General features: G+C 38.3%; 1 protein-coding gene across 2 annotated transcripts in view; it reads left to right on the forward strand.

Annotated features, from left to right (window-relative positions):
- Positions 1-24,452, forward strand: part of FREM2 (FRAS1 related extracellular matrix 2) — a 177,198-nt gene that overhangs the window by 85,727 nt on the left and 67,019 nt on the right. For both annotated transcript variants that reach the window (XM_058547636.1, XM_058547635.1), the window contains exons 5-6: positions 11,497-11,622; positions 12,706-12,957. In XM_058547636.1, the coding sequence (XP_058403619.1) occupies positions 11,497-11,622; positions 12,706-12,957 (378 nt within the window). The remainder of the gene's footprint in view (positions 1-11,496; positions 11,623-12,705; positions 12,958-24,452) is intronic.

Genomic DNA, 24,452 nt, shown 5'->3' on the forward strand with positions numbered 1-24,452 from the left:
AAATCCTGTCAGAAGCCAGACATGACTTTCTTTTAAACTGCCAGCCTACTTTATTTTGTCAGTCAGAAAACTCTTAAATGTTCTGTGAAGATACAATCTACAGACTACATGAAATGGAGACATATATGGAAATTTCTGGGGTAAAAGACTGAGCCTAATTAAAGAGAGAGGCTAAGAGAACTGGTACCCTGGCTCTCTTTGTTTAGCCAACATCTCTCCTTTGGTTAAATATGAAGTTCAATTATGTTTATAATTTCCATTAAAGAACAGTTAGCATTTAATTGCACTTAATTTTATCTGCATTATCTAGGAATAAATAATTAAATTTTCTTCTAGTCCTGAGTTTTGGGTGAGTGCTAGCATAATAAAACTTCTTTCTTTTGAACAAACTTTAATATATATACACTGGCCATTAGCTAGAGTCTGTTTGAAGCCATTTCTTGCTATTTTATTTGCCAGTTGGTATAATTTCCATACTTTAAGGAATAAGGCACTTAAATATATTTGTGCCTTCGTATTTATAAGCCCAGAGTGACACTCTATACTCTACACCCATGATACATCTGAGAAGTGGGTTATTAAAAACAAAATACATACGCGCAATACACACACACACACACACACACACACACACACATTCCTTATATAATCTATACTCTTTTAGGCTACCAAATAAAACTTTGCCATAATTTCATTTCATATAATGATCATCTAAGTTGTCTTAGAATTTTCTAGATGAAATTCAGCCCTATTCACTTCAGGCCATGACTGTTCCTGTGATAACTGACAAGTGTTCCATAATGCCTGGTATGTTCCGTGTCTTGTTGAAGACCATTGGTCTTGAAATTACAAGACCTGGGTTTGAGTCCCAACTCTACCATTTCTAGTTGTACAACCTTAATCAAATCAAACAGCTTTTATTAAGACTTAGTTTCCTAATGCACAAAATAAGAAAAATTAATTACTCTCATGTTGTAGCATTCTTAGGAAAGAGTTCTATAAAACATAAATCACAATACAAATATTGTTATTTCTAATATAAATATAATGTTAGATTTCATTTTAAGAGATTAAGTAATCCTTTATTTTTCCGCTTTCCCAACCATTTCAAAATTTTGATTGTTTCTTTCTACACTTTCTCATAACTCTTCACATATAAATTCACTAGCCCTAGGAACCGTTATGCCTATAAGCTCTCCCTCTGCATATTAATTCTAGGACATGTTATGAGATTTTTTTTGCATGCATTAAAATGTATCCAGCTCATGCTTGTGCTAGGTACAGCACTATGTATTGGCGATGAGAAGATCGTAGGATGTAATCCCTTCTATCGAAGAGCATGTGGTCTAATGGGAAAGAGAGCTTTATAAATAAGTGATTGCAACAGAATGTGATGTGGTACAGCAAGGTATGAACAAAGTGTTTTGAGAGCAAGAAGAAGGAATAACCCACTCTACTCTATTTTGGGCTGGGCACTACTTCTACTTATTAGCCAGTTTATATAAACACATGCAAGTACACACTTTTCCCAATACTTTAATTACCCATAACTAGTACTGATAATGGTAATAACTGAAATTCATCAAGCGCTTACTATGTGCCAGGCAGTGTACTTAACACGTTATGAACATTCTTTCATTCAGTCTCTTTTACCTCACTATCTTGTAGGCATATGTACCATTTTAGGCATTTTGCTTGATGTTTATAGGATGCTCTCAATTTCACATATGACAAATTTTAGAACATTGGTTCTCAAATTTTATGACAAAAAAACTTATTAACATAACTCTATAGACACACAAACATATACATTCATCCATCTTGGATTCTCACGTGTTCATAATTTTACTTTTATACTCTCTATCCATTTATATTTTTAAGATTATGTAGTTGTGATTTAGGTAAAGATTTTAAATGACTGTGCATTTTATTCAACACATGATTATCTACGTCCACTGCAACAATAATACATACACTTAGATATTTATTTATCCTGGGGAAATAATCAGGGAGGGGCCACCCAGGCCCAGTTCAACTGTCAGATGGGGCTTTCAGATGCCCACATTTTTTGTTGCAGACATATTTTGTTGCATGGAATTGGAGGGCTGAAAAGGGACTTTTCCTATTACTCAACAAAATGCTGTGGGGGCATAGAAGAGGGAATAGACCATTCTGCCATGATTATGGATATCAATAACTTCCTAGACAAATGGGTTATGTCATTTATTGAATAAATCAATAAATTCAATTTCCTTATAAATTGAAGCCTGCAAATAAGAAGAGAATGATAGAATAAGAAGAGAACAGACTGCTGAGCAGAGATGTTAACCTCTCTGTGATGTCTTTATAATACCTCCCATGCCTGTATGTTTGTGGACCCGGGGTGCACGTCCATGGAAGATCTGCTGTATGTCATCACGATTTTTACTTCATTCCTTTGTCTTTCTCTATCCCTTTGCTACCCTCTCTTGTTTCAGTTTGATTCCACAATCCCTTTCCTTTTCATATGCACATAGAGAGTTCCAGTTGGGAGGGGTTTTAAAGTACATGAAACGTTTAACTCATTTTCTGCATGAGGAACCTGAGAAATAGAGCCATCCTTTAGTCTGCCAAAGTCAACTACTTGGAAGCTGTTTTATTTGGTTTTCTTTAGTACTGACAGAGATGGGTGAGATTACACGCCATCTGAGAGAATGGGCACTCCTCTGTGAAATTCCCCTGAATGGTAACAATTATCTTCTGTTAAAAGATCCTCTGCAGCTTGGCTGGACTGTGATCAAAAGCAGACAGCAGATTTCTATGAGACGAAGAGGGCTTCGAGGAAATTTCAGGTCACTGCTGTTCCTCCTGCTTTTTTTCTAGCTCAACCCTAAGAAGTCCAAAAGGATTATTCCATAGGCCAAGGGTAAAATAGTAATCATAATCCCAGTCTCTACCATGTTGAATACCCACTGTGAGCCAGACACTGCATTAGGAGCCTTACAACCCTATCTCATTTAAACCTTCTGTTTGCAACTCTGCAATTTATGTATCAGTTTGCAAATGAGATCTCTGAGGCACAAAAGTTTATTTCCCCAAAATCCCCCCAGCTAATAAGTGCCAGAACCAAATCATAATTAAACAGTATACTTTGCCACAGCAACATTGTTTTGCCTATTCTTGTATATGAAAAAAATTTAAAAAACAAGAACAACAAAGTAATTCCTTCTCTTCTTACTCTATTGTCTCTTCATATATCCAGCCTCAAATATATTAGTATAGGTGAATAAAACCAGGTGTTCTAGGAAGATAATCAAGACCACTTCAGCCCTTGCATAATGTATCTGTTATGTTCAACAAATGTTCATTGAGCATCTGCTGTATGCCAAGAATTCTGCTAAAAGCTAGGGATACGGGAGCGAGAGTGAAGAAGGCACACTAACCCTGAAGGGTCATATCATTAGGTGATTACATTCCACTAAAATGTTACAGTTAACGACACAGAATGCCATGTGCTAACATAAGGGAGCAATCAGGGCCCGTAGGAGATGTATCTAACCTGGGCTGAAGTTTCTTAACTTCCTATATATTAGGTTCCCTAACTGTCAGAAATTATGCCACCTTTCTTCACTTTTATAAGCATATAGATATTAATTAATATTAAATGTTTTCATTTCTGTTAAGAGGAAAATATATAAGAGCTAAAACTTATTTTATATAAAGATCCCATTCTTTTTTTACTTTGTGTAATTTCTAACCAGAGTAAATTGAGTTTTATGTACTATATTAGGAGAACACAACCTCAAATATAGGTATGAGGGTACAGACATCTAGCATAGATAGCTAAAGCCTGTATTTTATGCAATTATTTAGTTTGTACACTTGAAGTATCTGTAAACTTCTGATTGAAATGGGCTTGTTCTGATATCTTTATGATAGCAAAATATAGCCATGAACTAGTGGATTAAATATTTGATCTCTATAATCATTTTGGGTGGAACCAGATTAGGTTAATACTGTATAATATATAGGAGAGAATAAACATACTATTCTAGAGGAAAGTAGAACTTATATCTCAAGAACCCTAATCTTATTGGTTACAAAGAAAAGGCAAACTTTTGTGTGTTGAGTGAACCAAGCCCATTTCATGAGTAGAATTCAGATGACATAAGCTGACTCATATATGAAATCCAAACATTAGTGATTGTTTTAAAAATTTTGTACCGTTGACAATGTTGACATAGGGAAATCACTGGCTAGCTGATATTTTGAGATGAGTATGTCAGAACTGAAGGTCCAGAATTAATGAATTGTTAGTCAACTGTGGCTGATGACACCAAAATGATAAAGCGTGCAAAGGCTTCAACTTCAGTGAGTGTCAAAGCTTTTCTCTTTTTGGAATCTATTTCTGTGAAACATTGGTCATCATCTTAAGAGAAACAAAAAACTCTAAACACTTGTTAGACACCAAAATGTGAAGAAGAAAAAAGGTGTTGCAAAATAAAACTATTTTAATGATGTAAAACTTGCTGACAGTTTCTACATTCACAAAATAAAAACATTTAATGATATGAACAAAGATTACCCAAAGATTCACTCTAACCAACATGTTTGCATAGTGCTAAAGAATATTATGTTTGGACTTCATGGTATCCTGATGGGAACTTGTAACACTGATTATCATAACCATAGAAATGTAAGAGAGCTGTCCAAGTTCAGACACATCACTGACAGACTCAGTATTCAGTACCACTTGTTGGCCAGTCCAAGGGCACGACAGTAGTCTGAAGATGTACCAGAATACCTTCTGAGTTATTTTTGAATGTGCCAAACTTTTTAAAGATGATGAACACTCAGTGCCTTCATCCACTTACTGTATTTTCTTTCCCTTCTTTGTTTTATCATAGCAAAGATTTTTAGAAGAGACTTTGTTCTGTCATGTTTTTAGCATAGTCTTTTATTTTTTTTAAATCTCTTCAGTATAATTGCAAAAAGGTCAGCATGAACATTCTCTTTCAAATGTAACTACAACTACTTTGTTTCTGAGAACAGAAGTCATTTTTTTACCTGTTAGAGCACAGTCAAAACCTAAAAATAAAAACTGCGCTTACCAAAGTCCTCATTACATTATACTCACATTGACTAATAAAGAATGCATTCGCTTTATTCAGCTTTATCTTTCAAAATAAAGAATAGTGAAACCAGTCTGAAAATAAAAAAGTGATACATGTTCATTGTCAAAAAACCAGAGAGATTCAAAGAAGTAAAAGTCACTTGTAGTAGACCAAGTGGAAACAACCACCGTTAACGTTTGAGAGGACGCCCTTCCTGTCATTTTTTTCTACGTGTCTCTATTTACTTAGTGGAGGGTTTACTATTTCTTTAATAGCACCCTTGTTTTGTCTCTCAACAAAAACCTTCCAGAGACTGCTGCAGTTTCAACCTAATGTGCTAATGGGATCTGACATATTATATACTTTTATATCATACAGGTATTGTATTCATATACATATTATTGTGTATCTTATAGATAAATGTTTATATAATACTTTTAACATTTTATTAAAATGTATATTATACGTTTTGTACACTTGACCTTATACTTTTATAATTTTATATATATAAGAATATATATATATATAATTCCTGTGAACACACTGGATCTTTAAAGGAATTCCCAAAACATTTGTTTCCAGCTTCCCTTTCTCTGCTTCCACTGTACCTGCCATCTCTCTGTTTTGGAGTACTGTGTATCTCTCTTTCATCATCTCAGTTTAGCCTTTTATTTTTCTCTGGCGTGCATGATGCTGCTCCCTGCTTCACTGAGGGTTCTTTTAGGAGTAGAGCACAGTGGTTATGAGCTTGGCTCTGACACAGTCTTCTTGGTTCAGATAGCAGCATCCCCACCTACCAGCCTAACCTTCAGCCAGTTATGTAACCTCTGTGTGCCTCATGTCCTCAGAGGCAAAATGACAGTCGTAGCAGTCCTTACCTGAAAGGGTTGTTGCAAGGATAAAACTAGCAGATACATGTAAAGTGTTTAGAATAGGGCTTAGCAAACAGTAAGAACCCCATATGTATCAGCTAATACTTTTTAAGGATAAACAAGAATGCTACTTTTCAGGATTTTACACTTAAAAAACTATGCCTACTTGACGCAGTCTGCATGTAAGCTTCTGTTGTGTATATAAAATGAAGTTGAAAAATGGTGTTAACTGGAAAGTCTACCAGGGAGTCTTTCTTGATACCCTTTCCTAGTTTCTCCCACAGACCACACATTTCTCCAGAAGTTAGGTCAACAGCAGACCTAAACTTGGTGCTGGGCCTGTTTACTCTCTGTCAGACCAAGTGTAGGAGTGGATTCCAGAGTGAGGGGCAAGCTCTGGACACCCAGCTTTCTTCTTTATTCGTAATTCAAACCAACCAGCACTGGCAAGAAGCCTGGCTTGTTGAGTCAAAATTGCATGAGCCATAGAGTGTAAGAGCAGCCAAACTCCAGGTACTCAAGGTATTAAAGTAAATCCCGTGCATGAGACTTTTCTGAATAACTTATTTGAAAGAAAAAAGTTGGCCAGTATAGAGTAGCAGTGTAGAATAAATATTATGTATGATCAACTCTGCTTTAGTCAGCTCGAGCTGCTATAACTAAATACCACAGGCTGGGTGATGTCAACAACAGACGTTTATTTCTCACAGTTCTGGAGGCTGGAAGTCCAAGATCAAAGTGCCAGCAGATTCAGGGATTGGTGAGAGCCCTCTTCCTGGCTTGTAGTCATCCAACTTCTTGCTGTATGCTCACTTGGCATTTCTTTGTGGCATGTGCATGAAGAGGGAGGGAGATATGTCTCTTCCTCCTCTTATAATTATACTAATCCCATAAAAAGGGCCCCACCCGGATGACCTCATCTAACCCTAATTACCTCCCAAAGGCCCCACCTCCAAATATCATCATATTGAGGGTTAGGGCTTTGGTGTATAAATTTTGAGGAACACAAACATTCAGTTCACAGCAAACTTTAATAAAGAAATAAAACTTTCTATAATATTTCATACTAATGCTATGGAGTAAATGACCTGAGGACTGCCAAAATCTAGGTGATGCCAGAGTTAATTTCCATAAGTTAATGAAAAGACACTCATTAAAACTCATTTGAATACTTGAATATTTCATGGCACTTGGTGTATTTTTTTGTACTGAAGTGTTATGGTCATTTCTATGTTGAAATTTTATGTTTGGTAAAATCCTATTTCATAATAGTAGGAGTAATTTTTGCCCTTACTAAAACTCATCTTAAAAAATAAACAGGATGAGATATTTCTCTAGATGCCGCTTTGTTCCCATTTAAGGCAAAACTTTTTGAAAGAAATGTCTATGCCTATTGTCTTCCAGTTTCTGTCCTCCCGTTCCATCAGGCTCTTGTCCTGTCTACTGCACTGAAACAGTTCTGGTGAAGATAATCAATGACTTCCCTTTGCCAAATCTAATGACTCGGTTCTTGGTTCTCAACTTAGATGACTTGGCAGCAGCATTTGAAACGATCCCTCCCTTTTTCTTGAAATATTTTTTGCACTTGGCCTCTAGTACCCACACTCCCTTCGTTGTCCTCCTCACCGGGACCCCTTCTCAGCCTCCTTTGCTCAGTCTCCCTTATCTCCCTGACCTCTCAATGCCCAAGGGTTAGTCCCTGGATCCATTGTTATCTTTATCTATAATCTCTCCCTAAATGATTTTATTCTGACTCACAGCTACACAGACAAGCAACATGCCAGTGACTCCATGTTTAAATTTCCAATCTGGACCTCTCCACTGAAATCCAGGATTGTATGCCCAACTGGCTAATTCGACATCTCAGATATTTAAAAGATGCCTCAATTTTAATATGTCCAAAATGGAACTCCTGATTTCCACCCCTAAATCTGATTCTCCTACAGTCTTCCCTATCTCTGTAAACAGCAATTTCATCTTTCTAGTTGGTCAAGACAACAAAACTTGGAATCATCTTTGGTTCTTCTCTTCTCTCGCATACCACATCTGATCCATCAGCAAACTCTTTGGCTCTTCCTTTGTACATCCTGCACACAGCCATTTGATACCACCTTCACCGCCACCACCTGATCCGGTCTTCTATGATCTCTTCCCATGGATGGTTGCAAAGCCTCCTAAACAGGCTCTTTGCTTCAGCTTCTGGCCCCTAATGTCGATTTATCTCACGGCAGCCAAAAACGATGTTCTTAAAATATGTCAGATTACAGCACTCCCGTGTTCAAAGCCTTCTCATAGTTTCATATTGAGAGACTAGATATCAAGCAGACAACGGACAGACCACATGTTAAAATACAACTCTGACCACAACCTACAGCAATTGGGAAGCCAAACCACAACCTCTGTAGCAGTTGGCCCAAAATGGTTAGGACTTGATCAATAACTGACAATTTCCTTAATTTTTGTCCTCACTTCCAACTTAAGACAAACCAGAGAAAGCCAAATGTCCTCCCCTAACCAGTCACGTAGGATCCCGCTTCTAGTTAGCCTGCCTACAGCCCTTCCCTGTGCCAACAGCCTCCAATCAGGGCACACCTGAAGCCTTCCTTTATTCCACTATACAGCTTCCCCACTCCTCTGCCTGCCTTTGAGTCTCTGCCAAAACTCAGTTGACAGTGGCTGACTGCCTGGCTAGAGCAAACTCTGAGTAAATAGCTTTCACTTGTTTTCATCCGACTGGGTGGTCTTTGTTTATTTCCACAATATCGTACTCTGAGTAAAAACCAAAGACCTTCCAATGATTCAGAAAGTTCCACATGGTCCACCCACCACCCACGCCATCACCATTTCTCTGGCCCCATGTCCTACCCTCTGCTCCTTGCCCAATTTACTCAAACCACGTTGGCATCCTGGCCATTCCTTGTACACACCTGGTACAACCTGACCTGAGGGCCTTTTCACTTGTTCATCCCTTGGCTTGGAATTCTCTAAGTTATTCACTTAGGGCATCTCGTAACCACCTTGCAATCTTTGCTCAAATGTGCCTCCATCAGAGAAACTTTCCTGTTTAACACAGACACATCAGGCATATACCCTGCCCCAGCCCTCCCTATCCCTCTCAGCACACTCTGCTTTCTTCATATCATTTGTTGCCTCCTGACACACTATGTGTATATATGTATATATATATATATATATATATATATATATATATATATTTTTTTTTGCTGAGGAAGATTTGCCCTGAGCTAACATCTGTGCCAATCTTCCTCTATTTTCTATGTGGGTCACCACCACAGCATGGCTGCTGACGAGTGGTGTAGGTCTGCACCTGGGAACCAAACCCAAGCCACTGAAGTGGAGCTTGCCAAACTTAACCACTAGGCCACAGGGCTGACTCCTGTGTATTCTTTTATATGTGTTTATTTTCTTCCTCCTCCTCATCCCCAACTAAAAGGAAAACTCCATGAGACCAGGGATTTTGTTTACTTCTGTATCCCCTGTGCCTAGTACAGTGTCTGGCAAGTAGAAGTCACCCAATCATTGTTTGATAAATGCATAATTAGTTGTAAAATCTTCTATCCACAGATCTTTTTTTTTGTTTGTGTGTGAGGAAGATCAGCCCTGAGCTAACATCCATGCCAATCTTCCTCTTTTTTTGCTGAGGAAGACTGGCCCTGAGCTAACATCTGTGCCCATCTTCCTCCACTTTATATGGGACGCTGCCACAGCATGGCCTGACATGCCGTGCATCAGTGCACACCCAGGATCCGAACCCAGGCCGCCAGCAGTGGAGCACCCGCACTTAACTGCTACGCCACAGGGCCGGCCCCAGATCTTTCTTTTTTAATGGTGCCATTTTAAAAATTGGTGTATTAGAGTCGCAGGAGAAAAAAAGTAACACACTCAAAATGAGTAATTTTAAAAGAATTTAATAACATGATTGTTTATAAAGGCAAGGGCAAGGCTTGGGAACGCACCAGGCATTGTAAAGTGCTTCAAGGCTGTAAGAGTGGGCACCATTACCACCTCCAGGCCTGAGGGGAAAGAGAAGTTAGCTGAACCCAGAGAGTGAGCTAGGGCCACAGCAGACACTATGACTTTTATTTGGGAGTTGCAGGAGCTGTGGAACCCTGAGGGGAGCCAGGGGAAGGAATGCCAACCTCATTCTGCTCTTGCCCTCCAAGCTCCGGCCTTGGCTCCCCTTTGGCTGACCCAACTGGAAGCCAGAGCTCAAGGGAAACCTTTGATGTGGTTCATGTTAGCCAGCTCCTGGGGCACCAGGCAGGATGGAGAGGGTGGAACATGGACCTCCAGGGCCTGTATCCGCTATTCCAGCGACCTTTTATGATATCAGAGCAGTGTGGCTTACTGTTTTAAAAATAACCATGTGTGTATGTGAGAATTTCAGTGAAACAGACTCCCAGTCAAATACCCAAGTATCTGTCTGGAGGTTATCATGTCAAACTATTGAACTAAATGTTTTATTGAACTAAACATACTTTTACATTGAACTGTATTTTTAAACAATTTAATTATGCCATTTTCATTATTTAGTGTACCTTTCAATTACCTTAAAAATGAATTATTGAGATTGATAATATTATATAAATATAATGTTGTATACTGTGTGTTATCGTTATTCCTCTAGGGGAGGAAGGAAACCACAGACATGTTCCTTACAGCTGGTAAATAGATTTATGAATTCTAAAAGAATTGCTACTTAAAAAATAACAAAAACACCAAGTGTTGAACAATGCATTCTTATATTTTTGATCATTAATCATTCAAAAGGAACACATTTGGGATAAAAAGAACAATAGAGTAAACATTACAAGATCTGAGTTTTAATCCTGACTCCACCAGTAGGAGCCCTTGGCAAGTAAGTTCAACTCCATGAGCCTGAGTTTCCTCATCTGTACAGAGGTGGGACAGGATGCCTTCTGAGGTCTCTTCCACCTCTAAAATTCGACCACTCCACTGGAAGGTGTTGATCTGTGCCCAGAGAACAGAGTTGGACTTAAAGGAAGTGTGTCAGCAGCACTGATGAATTAAGAAAAAAAGCAGTTACTGAAGATAAAAGCAATGTTGGGTTTTATTTCTGGGTTAAGAATTCACTGGCCCTGGGCCGGCCCTGTGGCTTAGCGGTTAAGTGCGCACGCTCCGCTGCTGGCGGCCCGGGGTTCGGATCCCAGGCGCGCACCGACGCACCGCTTCTCCAGCCATGCTGAGGCCGCGTCCCACATACAGCAACTAGAAGGCTGTGCAACTATGACATACAACTATCTACTGGGGCTTTGGGGGAAAAAAATAAATTAATTTAAAAAAAAAATTAAAAAAAAGAATTCACTGGCCCAGAGTCTGCACACCTACTTCCCTCTCCTACCTCCTTCCCCTCACACTGGGCTATTCTAAAAGAGTATGCAAAGGGAAAAAAATCAGTCATTAAAGCAATTTTAGTTTGCATAGGATTATTTCAGAGATAAGAAGCTCAGACAAAAATAATAGTGGCTGTGCTTGTGTTTTTTCCTTAGAATCAACTGTATTTATTCCCCAGTCTGAATACTCCATTGAAGAAGATGTTGGTGAACTGTTCATTCCCATCAGGAGGAGTGGAGACGTGAGCCAGGAGTTGATGGTGATCTGTTATACGCAACAAGGTAGCTCGATTTGTAAATGAGCTAAAATGTCCCCCAAAAGATATAAATAAATAAGCCTCCTTAACATGTTGGAGCCATAACATTATGCCATGCGAGGTATGCCTTATTATTACAATTTTTACAAATAAAAAAAGCATTTATTCAGAATCTTCCTTCACTATTGCACCATTGAGGCGTCCTCTAAGTGGACCTGCTTTTCAAAAACTTATCTGATTTACTTGGTTATTTATTCTAATGCTCAAGGCTTTTTGGATTGTAAGCAATTGAAGCCCCACTCCCCCACCCAAGCCTGCTCTAGTAGAAGGGAATTATTGTTAAAAAACAAAAATAGAGGCAAAGAAATGCATACCCAAGGAAAAGAAACTAATTTCAAACTAGTTTGAAACTCATTTCAACCAAATTTCAAAATATTTGTTTTGCTCATAGGTAAGCAACCTCTGCAAGCTGATTTTATGTAATACAAAATCAAAATTAATACTTAGTATACATTAATATACTAAACATCTTTCTAGGAAACAGGTAGACTTTCTCAGAATGCAAAGGAAAGGTCATATATACTGTTGATATCTGAGCAGACATTTGTTAAAATTTCCGTTAATGTATATGAGTTGAAAGGCTATAAGGAATAGTGATTAAAATTGCAGACTTCAGGATCAGCCTTGGGCTCTGAGTCCCAGAGCGAGTGGTTTAACTTCTGTAAACCTCAGTTACCAAATGCATAAAACCCAGTCGAGTGGTTGAGAGCATTAATGAGGCAGTGCCTGTAAAGAGCTTGGCTCCTTGCCTGCACACAGTAAGCATTGGAACAGTAGGAGCTGTTATTTTGTAATATTGTGTTGTTCTAAAAGACCACTGGCAGAAGGGAGAGGAGAAAACATTTAAAATGTCATATCCGTTGTATGTGTGAGACCATTATAAAGTGACTCATGATGCTAGAACAGGATGTAGGTGCTATTGCAGTTTCCAAGGGTGTTCGTATATACAAATTGACCATTAAAATGCTGCATATGAAAATAATTGTTTCTGGAAATACCCTTGTAATATGTGCTACATAAACACCTTTTGTATTCTCTCTGCCTCCAGGAACAGCGAGTGGAACTGTGCCAACATCTGTGCTGTCCTATTCTGATTACATATCCAGGCCTGAGGACCACACCAGTGTTGTCCGCTTTGACAAAGATGAGCGGGAGAAAATGTGCCGGGTTGTTGTTATTGACGACTCCTTGTATGAAGAGGAGGAGACATTCCATGTCCTTCTGAGCATGCCTATGGGTGGGAGAATTGGATCCCAGTTCCCAGGAGCTCGGGTTACAATCGTCCCTGACAAAGACGATGGTAAGTACTAATTTACCTGAAAATTATTCCTCCTCCCAGGCAGATCAACATCAGGCACAACCTTCTAGACAGAAAAATGAGAGCATAAAAGAATTATAACATGCACATTTATTTTATGCTTGATTTTATAGTGTGGATAATTTTTAAAGTTGGCTGCATCAATCAATTTGGTTTCCTTGATTTAATGGTTTTAAAGGGCAAAAGTCACATCTATGTGTGTTTTTTCCTCTGTATGGTTTCTTTTACAATATCATTTACCATTAGGTGATAAAACTTAAAATTTCATGGTGAAGAATTGAAGCAATTTTGATAAACTTAATTTATTTCCTTTTTGTTCGTTTTGCTTTGCTTTTAAAAGCTTATATTTTTTAACTTTAATCTCAGTGTTTCAACTCGTTTAACAAAGAAATCCATCAGACAAGGCTGTTAAATGAATAACTAGAAAGGTAATAAGTATACAGGAAATTAAGTCCAATAGGCAGATCTCTGCCCCAAAAAGGAAGAGGGTTTATCCTAGATTGCTCTGCCTGAGGGCAACTAAATTACCATAAAATAATCTTTCTTTCTGAAGGGAAAAAGGAGCAAAGGGGTCTTAGTCTTCCCGGTTCAATAAACAGTTTGTGCTTTCTCGTGAGAAAAGAGAACAAGAGGACAGATTGTGGGTAATCTTGTGAGGAAAGTGAGAGCAGTAAGCTGAGAGAGAGGACCCCCAGGACTTGGATATTTTTCTTTCCCTCTTGATTTTTCCTCATGGTGGATGAAAGAGGATTAAACTGAGGGGATGAATCTTTTGGGTCAGAGAGTAGCTGGAGGAGCGTCCAAAGATGATCATCCCACATATCTGAAAACTCAGGAAGTTTGAGACTAACCTACCCAAGGAGGGCCTGTGATAGTTAAGTGATGGTCAAGTTAAAAAGGTAGTGAGGTGTATCTTGTGAGCTTATCCTCTGTGCCAGGCACAGTGCTGGGTCCTCTGTGCATCCTCTTCCTAAGAAGGCTGTGAAATATATAAGAATGTCCGTTTCTTCCTGAAAAAGTTTCAAAACATTGGTGATGAAAGTTAGGAATGATTTTATCGAGGGGTTTGAAGAAAGTCTTGATTCTACCTTAAACTTAGATAATCCCCTGTGGCTTTAGTTTATTAGTTTAATGAACAGTCCTATTATGTACTTAAATGAAGCATGGAATTTTTATTTTAAATTCAGTTTATCTTGGAGAGGAAGCCAGTATTTTGAATGTCAGCCAAAACAGAATTAATAGTCCACACTAAATACCTATCTGCTGTCTAGATATCTATCTATTTTTATTACTATAGATAGAAAGATAGAGATAGATTTAATTTAAAAGTAGAAAATATAATTAACGATTTCTTTAGTTCAGTTTGTTTTGTTGGCAAAACATCTTTCCCATACAAATTGTTACGGGACACACATGGGAAAAAAAATAAAGGTATAGCAGAAACCATTATTTATTAGGTGCCAGGCATTTTCACGTACATTGCTAGATCTTTTCCAGAGTGAAGGATGATGTCATTATCCCTCTTTTACATATGACAGGACTGAGCCTTTGAGAGACCAGAGATTGACTTGAATTTGCAGAGCTGGCACACAGCCAAGTCAGTATCCGGGCCCCAAATACATGACCTTTCCACACTGTCACTGCCTCTAAACTGGTCCCTAGTGGTGACAAAGTTGTGGAACCATTGGTACGGTATCTACCATTGCATAATGTTTATACAATACTTTACTATTATCAGTGTTTCATTTGAGCTTTACAGTTCCCTGGGGTAGACAGTGCAAGTGGTATCATGAGTGGGGTAGCCAGATCTCAGAGAGCTGCTCGCCCCAGAAGAGGGCTGGGGAGTTTTGGTGCCACAGGCTTTGATTTTTCTTTCTTTCTTTTTTTTTTTTTGTGAGGAAGATCAGCCCTGAGCTAACATCCATGCTAATCCTCCTCTTTTTGCTGAGGAAGACCGGCTCTGAGCTAACATCTATTGGCATCCTCCTCCTTTTTTTCCCCAAAGCCCCAGTAGATAGTTGTATGTCATAGTTGCACATCCTTCTAGTTGCTGTATGTGGGACGTGGCCTCAGCATGGCCAGAGAAGCGGTGCGTCGGTGCGCACCCGGGATCCGAACCCCGGGCCGCCAGTAGCGGAGTGCGTGCACTTAACCGCTAAGCCACGGGGCCGGCCCCCACAGGCTTTGATTTTAAGGCTTCTTTGTATCATGCAAACAGTGGACCAGAAGTTTGTCGGGAGTGCTGTCAGCAATCATCACTCCTTCATTCACCCAACCCCTGTTTACTACATCAAAAGTCCTGTGGATACTTCTCTGTTTTCTCCCCTCTGTCCTTTTCCTTCCACCTCTAACACCACTGTTCTAGTCCAGAGAGACCCTTTTCAACCCAATGTAGATTATAATAAGCTCCTCACACGTCTCACAGCCTGGTATGTCATCCCATGCAAACCCTTGTACCCATTGACACCAATTTAATCTTTCCTAAATGCATGCCATGCGTCTCCTCAGCATATTACCATCATCAGGAGGCTGGGCATATTCCCCTTCCCCCATTCAAGAGCTGGTAATACACAAGTGAGAAAAAATAAAGCTTTGCTTCATCTGTTCTCGTGGTGTAATGGCTGAGAAACCTATAAAGCTTATTTCTTAATTAAGACTAAGATTTATAAATGCTATTCAACAAATATTGTAATTTTTTTTAAAAAAATACAGTGGCCTGTCCAATTGTAGGATAAGGAAGAAGGAAAAAAGAGAGAGAGAGAAAAGGAAAGGAACAGAGAGGGAGGCACAGAGAGAGTGGCTTTCAAGAGAGCAAATTAAAGACAGGCTGAGGACTAAGAACAGGACAGTCCAAGAAATGCGTGGAGGGAATGAAAGAACAGTACAGGTAAGGGAGACTAGAGACAAGCCCAGGAGGGTCTCCACCGTGAATAAACCACTTCTGTCGCATCCCATGTGGGGGGTGATTCACTCTCTTCACATTTCTTGAAATGCCGTTAGTAAAATAAACACAATTTACAGTTCTTCAACTACTTTATTTTTAAGTCTTCAGCAGCTGAGCAATGACATTACTATGACCTACCACAAGGAATTATTCTCTGGACCATGTAACCAAGTAGGTGGCACAGATTCCCCCTGAGGTTTGATCTCCACCCTGAGGTTTAAATTGCAGTGATCCAGCTTGGTATTCTGGTTAGTAAGAAATAGCTTTGGGAAGGCTTACCTATTTACCTTATCCACTGCTGCCTCACCACGGACTTCTTTTGGATGACGTATTTCAGAGACTTGCCCACTGGCTAAATGATGATTTATAGTATTTCTTTAGAGTGAAATCTTCTGATACTTGAGAAATCAAGTGATGATTAATATATCAGATGTCACCTTTATAAATTTGACAATATTGACCTAAAGTCTCTAGGACTTACACTCAGGGCTCAATCATTCCTCTTCATTCACTCATCACAGTTTGTTTCTTCCTTGACAGTTCTCAGCATCATTTATTTCTTTCTCTTATCTTACTGAGCTATGTAGGACGTTTACTATAATGTTGAATAGAGACAGTAGAATAGACATCTTTGTCTCCTTGTCTGACTTGAAAGGAAATATTTATAATGTTTTACCATTTGGAATGATGTATGCTGTAGGATTCTAGTAACATTTTATCAGGTTAAGGAAGCACCTAGTTTGACGAGAGCTTTTATCAGAAATAAGTGTTAAATTTTATCCCCCCAAATTTTCTGCATCTATTGTAATATCATGGAGTCTTTTTTTCCTTCAATGTGTTCATACAGTGACTTGCATTTTTAGATTTGCTAGTATTAAGCCATCGTTACATGCTTGAATAGACTTACTTATTCATGACATATTTTTTATAAATTACTAGATTAAATTTAAGAATATTTCATTTATTATTTTTGCACCTATATTTATAAGTGAGATGGGGTTTAGGTTTGTTATTTGTCTAATTTTAGAATCAAGTTTAGCCTCATTAAATGAGTTGGAATACTATCCTCTTTGGTTTTTTCTCTGGAAACTTTAAATAAAATTGAGACGATTAGTTTTTGCAGGTTTGGTAAAACTATAAAACCACCCATATATATTTAACTAGATTTTGGCCTACTGTTTTAATTTTTTAAATAGTTAGGTATATTTAAGTTTTCTATTACTTCTTAGATTTAGTTATTCTTTTCTAAGGAAACTATCCACATCATCTACCTCTCTAAATTAATGACATAAATTTGTTATAATATTCTCTTAAGATTTGTTTGTTTCTCTTATACCTGTATGTTTGTCTCCTTTTTATTCCTAGTAATGCTTATTCTCTCTCTGGCTCTGTCTCTCTTTCCCTTTCTTTTTCTGTTTTCTTTTTCAACCGATCTTTCCAGAAGTTTGTATATTTTATTAGAATTTCTTTAACCTAATTTTAGTTCTGGGTTTTCTTTTGGTAATTTCTATTACTTTCACTTTCTGCTTCATTAATTTCTATTCTTCACTCAGATCTATCTTTCAGTTGGCTAGTTCTGTCTATACTATGTCTATTTTGCCATTTAACCCATCTATTGAGATTTTTATTTCAATTACTGTACTTTCATTTTGAAAAGTTCTATGTGGCATTTTTTCATTTTGTCTTTTCGTTTCTATCATGTCTTATTTTTTCTTTATATAAATTTCTTCTTTTATGTATTTAGTAATTTTAAACATTTATTTTATAATCTTTATTGTACCATTTTCTTATTGAAGATCTTAAAAGATCCAAATCTCCTGTAAATTGCTTCTGTTGCCTCCTGCTCAGGGTATATTATTTCCTTGTGCATGCTAATTTTGGATCATGAACTCATTTTTAATTAGACTTTATATGTGGGAAACCTGTACAACCTTGGTTCAGAGATTAAACCCCCAGAGCAGTTTTGTGTTTACATTTGCCAGAACCAATTTTTATGTTAATTTTCTTTTCATTTGAAGAGTTCCAACCTTAAATATAAAGTGTCAGTTAGAACCCAAAATCTGCATATTAGATAGGCCAGTAGAAACTTTTTTCTCATCCAGAATCCAGGCAGAAACACCTAGCTCTGTTAGAGGATGGATTTTTCTTCTAATTCACACGTCTTCTAGTATCCAGGCTTAAAGCTCGGGGTCTTAGTTCCCAATTCCCACCTTATGTCTTCTGTCCCTGTGGGCTGTCAAAGGCAGGCCACTCTGGGTAGCCCCAATGTTGGCTCATTTACATAGCACTCTGGATTTTATTTCTCTCTTTTGTTCTATATCCTTGGGGGCATCCCTTTCATTATTATAAAACCTATATTTAAAAATTTTTTATTATATTTATAGTGTTTGTGATGGGAAGGTTTTCAAGTAGCCACTTCACAATATTGCCATTGTAAATCATTAGAAAAGCTTTTAAGGAGTGAAAACGCCATGTGCTAGCACTGTGCTCTGTAGCGTGCTTGTGAACTGCTCTTCACACGACTAGATTGCCATTTGGACTAAGAGTTCTCATTTCAGAGATACTATGGTTAAGTCAGAGATAAGTCATCTAAACTTTTTTTACCTTTTGGTGTGATAAATTGCTCTTAAGAACTTTAATTTCTGCACATGACATCTTTGGCACAATGATTTAATTACTGAGAAAATGCTTGTTTTTCTTTTATTATATTGGTAGATATCCAAGTCAAGAAAAAATTGATTATTTGAAGTCTTATTTTAATTATTTCAATTTTATTATTTACCATGATGCATTCTTCACATAGACAGCATCTCATAGCCAAGGTGTCATTAGGAATAGAAGAGTACCATTGTAAACCAAGTTCCCATGTGAAAAAGATAGGAACGCTTGACAAGGTAGGGAAAATTGGATAGTGCCTGAAACAGCTTACTTCTCATTCATCATCAAGGGTTGCTGGTGACTGAGATAAATAAAGCAACAAATTAAATTTGAAACCACTGAATAAAAACAGCCTTAGTACTTACCTAACAACACATGCAAACACATATCTTAATGTAAAGCATATGGAAAGCCCTCTCTCACCCTGTATGCTTTTTTAGTGTAAAAGGTCTAGGACAGGAGTAGTGAAGAGTCAACTGAGAAAACCAAGCACCTAGGTTTCTACGTGTGAGTTTTCTGGTTTGAGCTGGTCTCATTTGTTATCCTTACTATTCATCCATTTCTTAGCTTGGCCACCATCCCTAACACTGCGCTTGCATGAAGAATAAATGCAAAAGTACAAAGGACACAGAAAACAAAAAATACCGTATTTGTTTCATCTGGCTTATCTCTATCCTTACCACTTGCCTGACATTCAAAGCCAGAAAGTATCTTCATCTAAGAGAGTGAGTGTGCTTCAGGCAAGTAATATCTTTCCTTCCCCACGTCCATTATCTACTCTTCAACATGTGGTAACTGACCTTAGTTTTTGTCATTTAACAGGAGGTCTTTTTTGCTTATTGAAAGTCACTTTAATACATCTGCCATATACGTCTCCATACAAATAACACAAAGAGAAACATGGAAACAAAAATGTCTTTTCCCTTCTTGCATGAATCAAAATGTCCCTAGGGTGTGTATTTGCTGCTGTAAGCAGTGAATCTTCCTGCATTAAGGCAAAACACTTTGGTTTGGCATCTTTATTTTCTTTTATCACTCTGCTCTCACTAATGTTCTACATTGTGGAAAGCACAACAAGGTTTCTAAGGATAATATAAAGCAAAGCAAATAAATAATCCTGCCCTCAGAAAGCTTTTTTCATTGTAATGAAGAAACAAGGCAAATGCACATTGAACACAGTCACATACCGAAAAATTCACCAGAAAATACACGATTAACTATAAACAAATACAATGGTGTCCTCTATTTTAAATAAATTCACAATGTAAAATCTTTAACTTAGTAAAGTACAGCACAAATTTAGCTTTGGAAAAAGAAACGTGCCACTTTAAAGGTTCCCTGGTGAAGTAAATCAAGAGATGGAATCTCTGGATAATGTCACATTGCAGTTTGATATTTATTTATTCATTTGTTCAGCAAATATTTTTAAGAATCCAATATTCACTGATTCATATATCTATTCACTCAAAAAATATGCACCGGATACTAGCATGTTGCTAAGTGAACAGCAAATGGGAACCACAACCTCTGAACTCGTGGGCTGTTCAGATTTCGGGGGTACCAGGAAAGAGAAGACATAAGCATAAAATAAACGTACTAAGTGCTCTGCTAGGGAAAGAACATTTTTCCCAGCCCAGATTTAGGAAGGGCTTCTTAGAAAACATGATTTCCTAGCTGAAATTTGAGGACAATATCAAAGTAGCCCAGTGAAAAGAGAAGGAAAGTGTTTTCCTAGGGGAGAAACTCACAAGTGCACAGGATGAATGCAAGTGATGCATCCAGGGAACTGAAAGCTTGGATATTGCAAAAATCTAGAGCTCAAACGAGTGCATAGCAAAGAATAATTTGGAGAGATGGGCAAGAAGTCAATCTTATAGGGCCATGTAGCCATATAAAGAAGTTGTGTTTTATTATTAAAATAGAAATAGGGAAGTGTTTTAGGTAGAATGACAAAATCAGATTTGCATTTTAGAAATATCTCTGCACTGGCTAAAATGTAGAGAATAGATGGAACTCCTCAGGAGGCTGTTGGAGGAATACAGGTGATAGTTGACAGTGGCCTGAACAGGGTGTTTGGATGGGGGTGAAGAGACCAGGAGGCATCCAGTGCTGAGGAAGATGGACAAGGCATGGTAATTGATTGGACATGAAGGGATAGAGGACAGGAAAGTCTGAAGAAGGATGCCTTGGTTTCTAGCCGGGGCAGTTGGGTTAAGAGTGGTACAGTTCACTGAGATAGGAAGAACAGGAGCAGAACCAGCTTGGGGACAAAACAACGAGCTCATTTAGGACATGTTAGTTTGAAGAGCCTGCGTGACTTGAAAATGCTGGGCATGGAGTAGGCGAATGGAGATACGGGTCTGGAGATTAGGACAGAGTTGTACAGTAGAGACATTAAGTTACATGTTATCTCTATTGATAATAGTAAAAGTCATAGGAGAAGATAAGATTGCTGGACATGCAAAAATGGCTCTCATATGATTTATAGTATGGACAGATTTTACTCGATTCTTATATTTTGAAAAAAGGAGTGCATTTCATGAATGCTAAGCAAAGAATGGGAAATGGTGAAGAGGAAGGTAGTCAGTATAAGGGTATGACAATCCCAGCAAAGAAAGTGCTGAAAAGAATCTAAGGATCAAACACATTTCTAAGTGCTATAAAACGTTCTTAAATCTGTAAGAACTAGCATGCGACAAGCTAGGTCATTACCTTAATTCCCCTTGCTTAACCAAAGCTTTTAGCCAGTCTATTTGGGGTATTTTTTTCAAGATGCAAATATTTCACTCATTTTCTAAATGATAGGAAAGAGAAACCCAAAGCTTACTTTATTTTATTTTTTTTAAAGATTTTATTTATTTATTTTTCCCCCCAAAGCCCCAGTAGATAGTTGTATGTCATAGCTGCACATCCATCTAGTTGCTGTATGTGGGACGCGGCCTCAGCATGGCCGGAGAAGCGGTGCGTCCGTGCCGCCAGCAGCGGAGCGCGCGCACTGAACTGCTAAGCCACGGGCCGGCCCCAAGCCTTATTTTAGAGGCATTTGCTTTGTGATCATCTTTGTTGGAATAATTCATGTCTTACTAGCTTTTCAGTCAAGTTTTATTCATATCTCTAAACCTCAGTTTCTCTGAACAAAATGGGGATACTAATTTTACCTATATTTTTTCATTTTAGAAGTTGACATCTTATGATGATGTTTTGCCTATCATATACATAGTTTACAAATGAAAACATTACTGCTAGCCATAAAGTACTGTCTGTGCAGACTTTCACCAGTTCATCAGGGAGAGAAGAAAGAATGCCCAGTTTAATGGGGAGAAAGTCCAAGTTCATTCATACACAATAATACAGATACATAGTAACAGTTGTCATTTTGGAATACTTACTAAGTACTAAGGACTTTATGTTACCAAATCAAGTGGGCTCGCCTCCTGGTGAGTTAAATAAGACTCTACACCAGTGGAAGTTGTCTCACAAAGTAAAGTGTATTTGCAGCAAATAGGAGGCCATGAGGTATCGTTTCCAAAGTCATGGCGTCCTGAACGAAGGGAAGCTGGAACTTTTATTTCCCTTGGGGAGTGAATATTCAAAAGGGAGAGGTGGGTATTTGCTTGCACAGGCTCAGCTGGAGAACATGATTCCACATAATGAGGCCTAAGCTCCTCCTGGAGAGATCTTTGCATTAAAAATAGGGCAAAGGTCATGGGCACAGCTCTTGTGGTGATGCTTGGTCAGTTTCAGGATGGCTGGTGGTTGCATCTCCTTAACAGACAAAAGGAAAAGAAACAACTTGCAAAAACAGTTAATTGCTTCCAAACCCACCTTTGAGTTTCTCCAGGTGCCTATTGGGTGACATTTACATGAATTATCCAGGTAAATCTCAAAACAACTATGAAATAGGTAGGTATTTTCTCCATGCGATAGATGGAAAAACTAGACTTAGAGAAGCTAAGAAAGCTGCTGACGATCACACAGACATGAAGTGTTGGATCTACGTCCTAAATTCAGGTCCATGTAATTCAGATTTGATGTGCTTCGCCACTAAGCTGTAACGAATGCTGAAACTCATCAAGGGGACTAAAATATAAGTAATTCCTAATGATATAACTGAAGGGAAGCAACTGTCATAGAATCCAGAAAAGAATAATCTAAATATGGTCAACATTGGTCGAGGGGGGGATGTTATTTCTGAGGGTGGCCAATTTCTCAATCACTAAAAATTATGTAATTGGAGAAGGGAAAATGTTCAAGCCTGTTACACAATCTGGGTGAAATATCCCACACAACTTGCTAAACTCTGCTGATTGCTGTGTCTGTTTCTTTAGTAATGAGTATGACAGATGATAAAGCAACCAACCAACTGTTCCCTGACTAAAAAGAAATAAATCCTTTGTAACTTTGTAACTCAGAGCAATCTGAATTTTAAAAAGTGAACTGAAGAGCCGGCCCAGTGGTGCAAGCAGTTAAGTGCACGAGCTCCGCTGCGGCAGCCCGGGGTTCGCCGGTTCGGATCCCCGGCATGCACTGACGCACCACTTGTCAAGCCATGCTGTGGCGGTGTCCCATATAAAGTAGAGGAAGATGGGCATGGATGTTAGCCCAGGGCCAGTCTTCCTCAGCAAAAAAAGGAGGATTGGCAGATGTTAGCACAGAGCTGATCTTACTTACATAAAAAAATAAAAAGTGAACTGATTCTCCAAAACTAGATTATTCCTCAATGAAATGATAAGATGACATTTCTGTGCCTGCAGAGTGGAGGACCAAAACCTGGACTGCAAGTGGCTTTTCTTAGGTGCAAATGTCTGAAAATCTCAGCTGGGACCCATGGTCTTCTCTGTGCCAACTCTTAATGGTATGAGAGTAGAGCAGGGCCGCAAAGTATAGAAATATATCCTGATAAAATCTGTGTTGTATCTTCAAGAAACAGCTAATATCTTCATTGTGTTTGGAAGAGACTTACACATGAGCAACACCTTGACGTAAGAATAATGCTGTCCTTTTGTGCAAATATCCTAAACATCCTACATCAACGTCTTTAGTCCTCAGTATTTCAGTAAAGGTTACTTTACTTTAATATTACAGCATTCATTCATTAGGAAGAGTATTAAGTCAGTGCTAACAGTATTTCACCAATCTTGGCTGTCAGTCTTTGGAAGTTAATTAAGGAACATTCAAACTGAATCCATTTTCAGCTTTTGTGTGACAACCCGCAGGGGTTTTAGCTATAGTGGCTGGCTTCGTCGACCACCCTGGAAAAATTAGCACGCTGGATACGAGCCAGGGACACGTAAAAGGCAGCATGGTGAGCCCTATGGTAAATATAACTCAATTCAGTGCCGTTCAAAAGCTTCCTGACATCAGAAAAGCTTTCTCAACAACAGGAGTACCACAGAGAAGAAAACATTTCTAGTGCTAGAAAAATATATCATGGTATGGTATGTGGGTGAAATGTGTTTTATTCATTTGTGCTGAGCTGAAAGACCTGGTCACCATCCTTTCTCTTCTTGAATACTATTATTTGCATTAGTGTAGGCTCCAATTAAGTAATGCTAGGCTAGTCTTTGTAAGGAATGCCAAATTCTATTAAACTAACAACTTGACAAAACAAAGTTACATTCTATATTTAGTATGCTTGAGTTAGAACAACATTAAAAATCAAGAAATGGAGAAATGAGTTTCTAACTGCTCAGAATATTACTGCATTGCAGCCGTTAATAGACTTTTTAATACGGTTGATGATGCTAAGGATTCAGTGAAAGGCAATGGATATTTAACGAGTCCCTACTCTGTGGGAGGCATTGCAGAACTGCACTGAATTATAAAGATTATACCAGTTTTTCCATATGGGAAGGATATTAGATATAATGATGTA

The sequence above is a fragment of the Diceros bicornis genome, chromosome 9, assembly GCF_020826845.1.
Source record: "Diceros bicornis minor isolate mBicDic1 chromosome 9, mDicBic1.mat.cur, whole genome shotgun sequence".
NCBI lineage: Eukaryota > Metazoa > Chordata > Mammalia > Perissodactyla > Rhinocerotidae > Diceros > Diceros bicornis.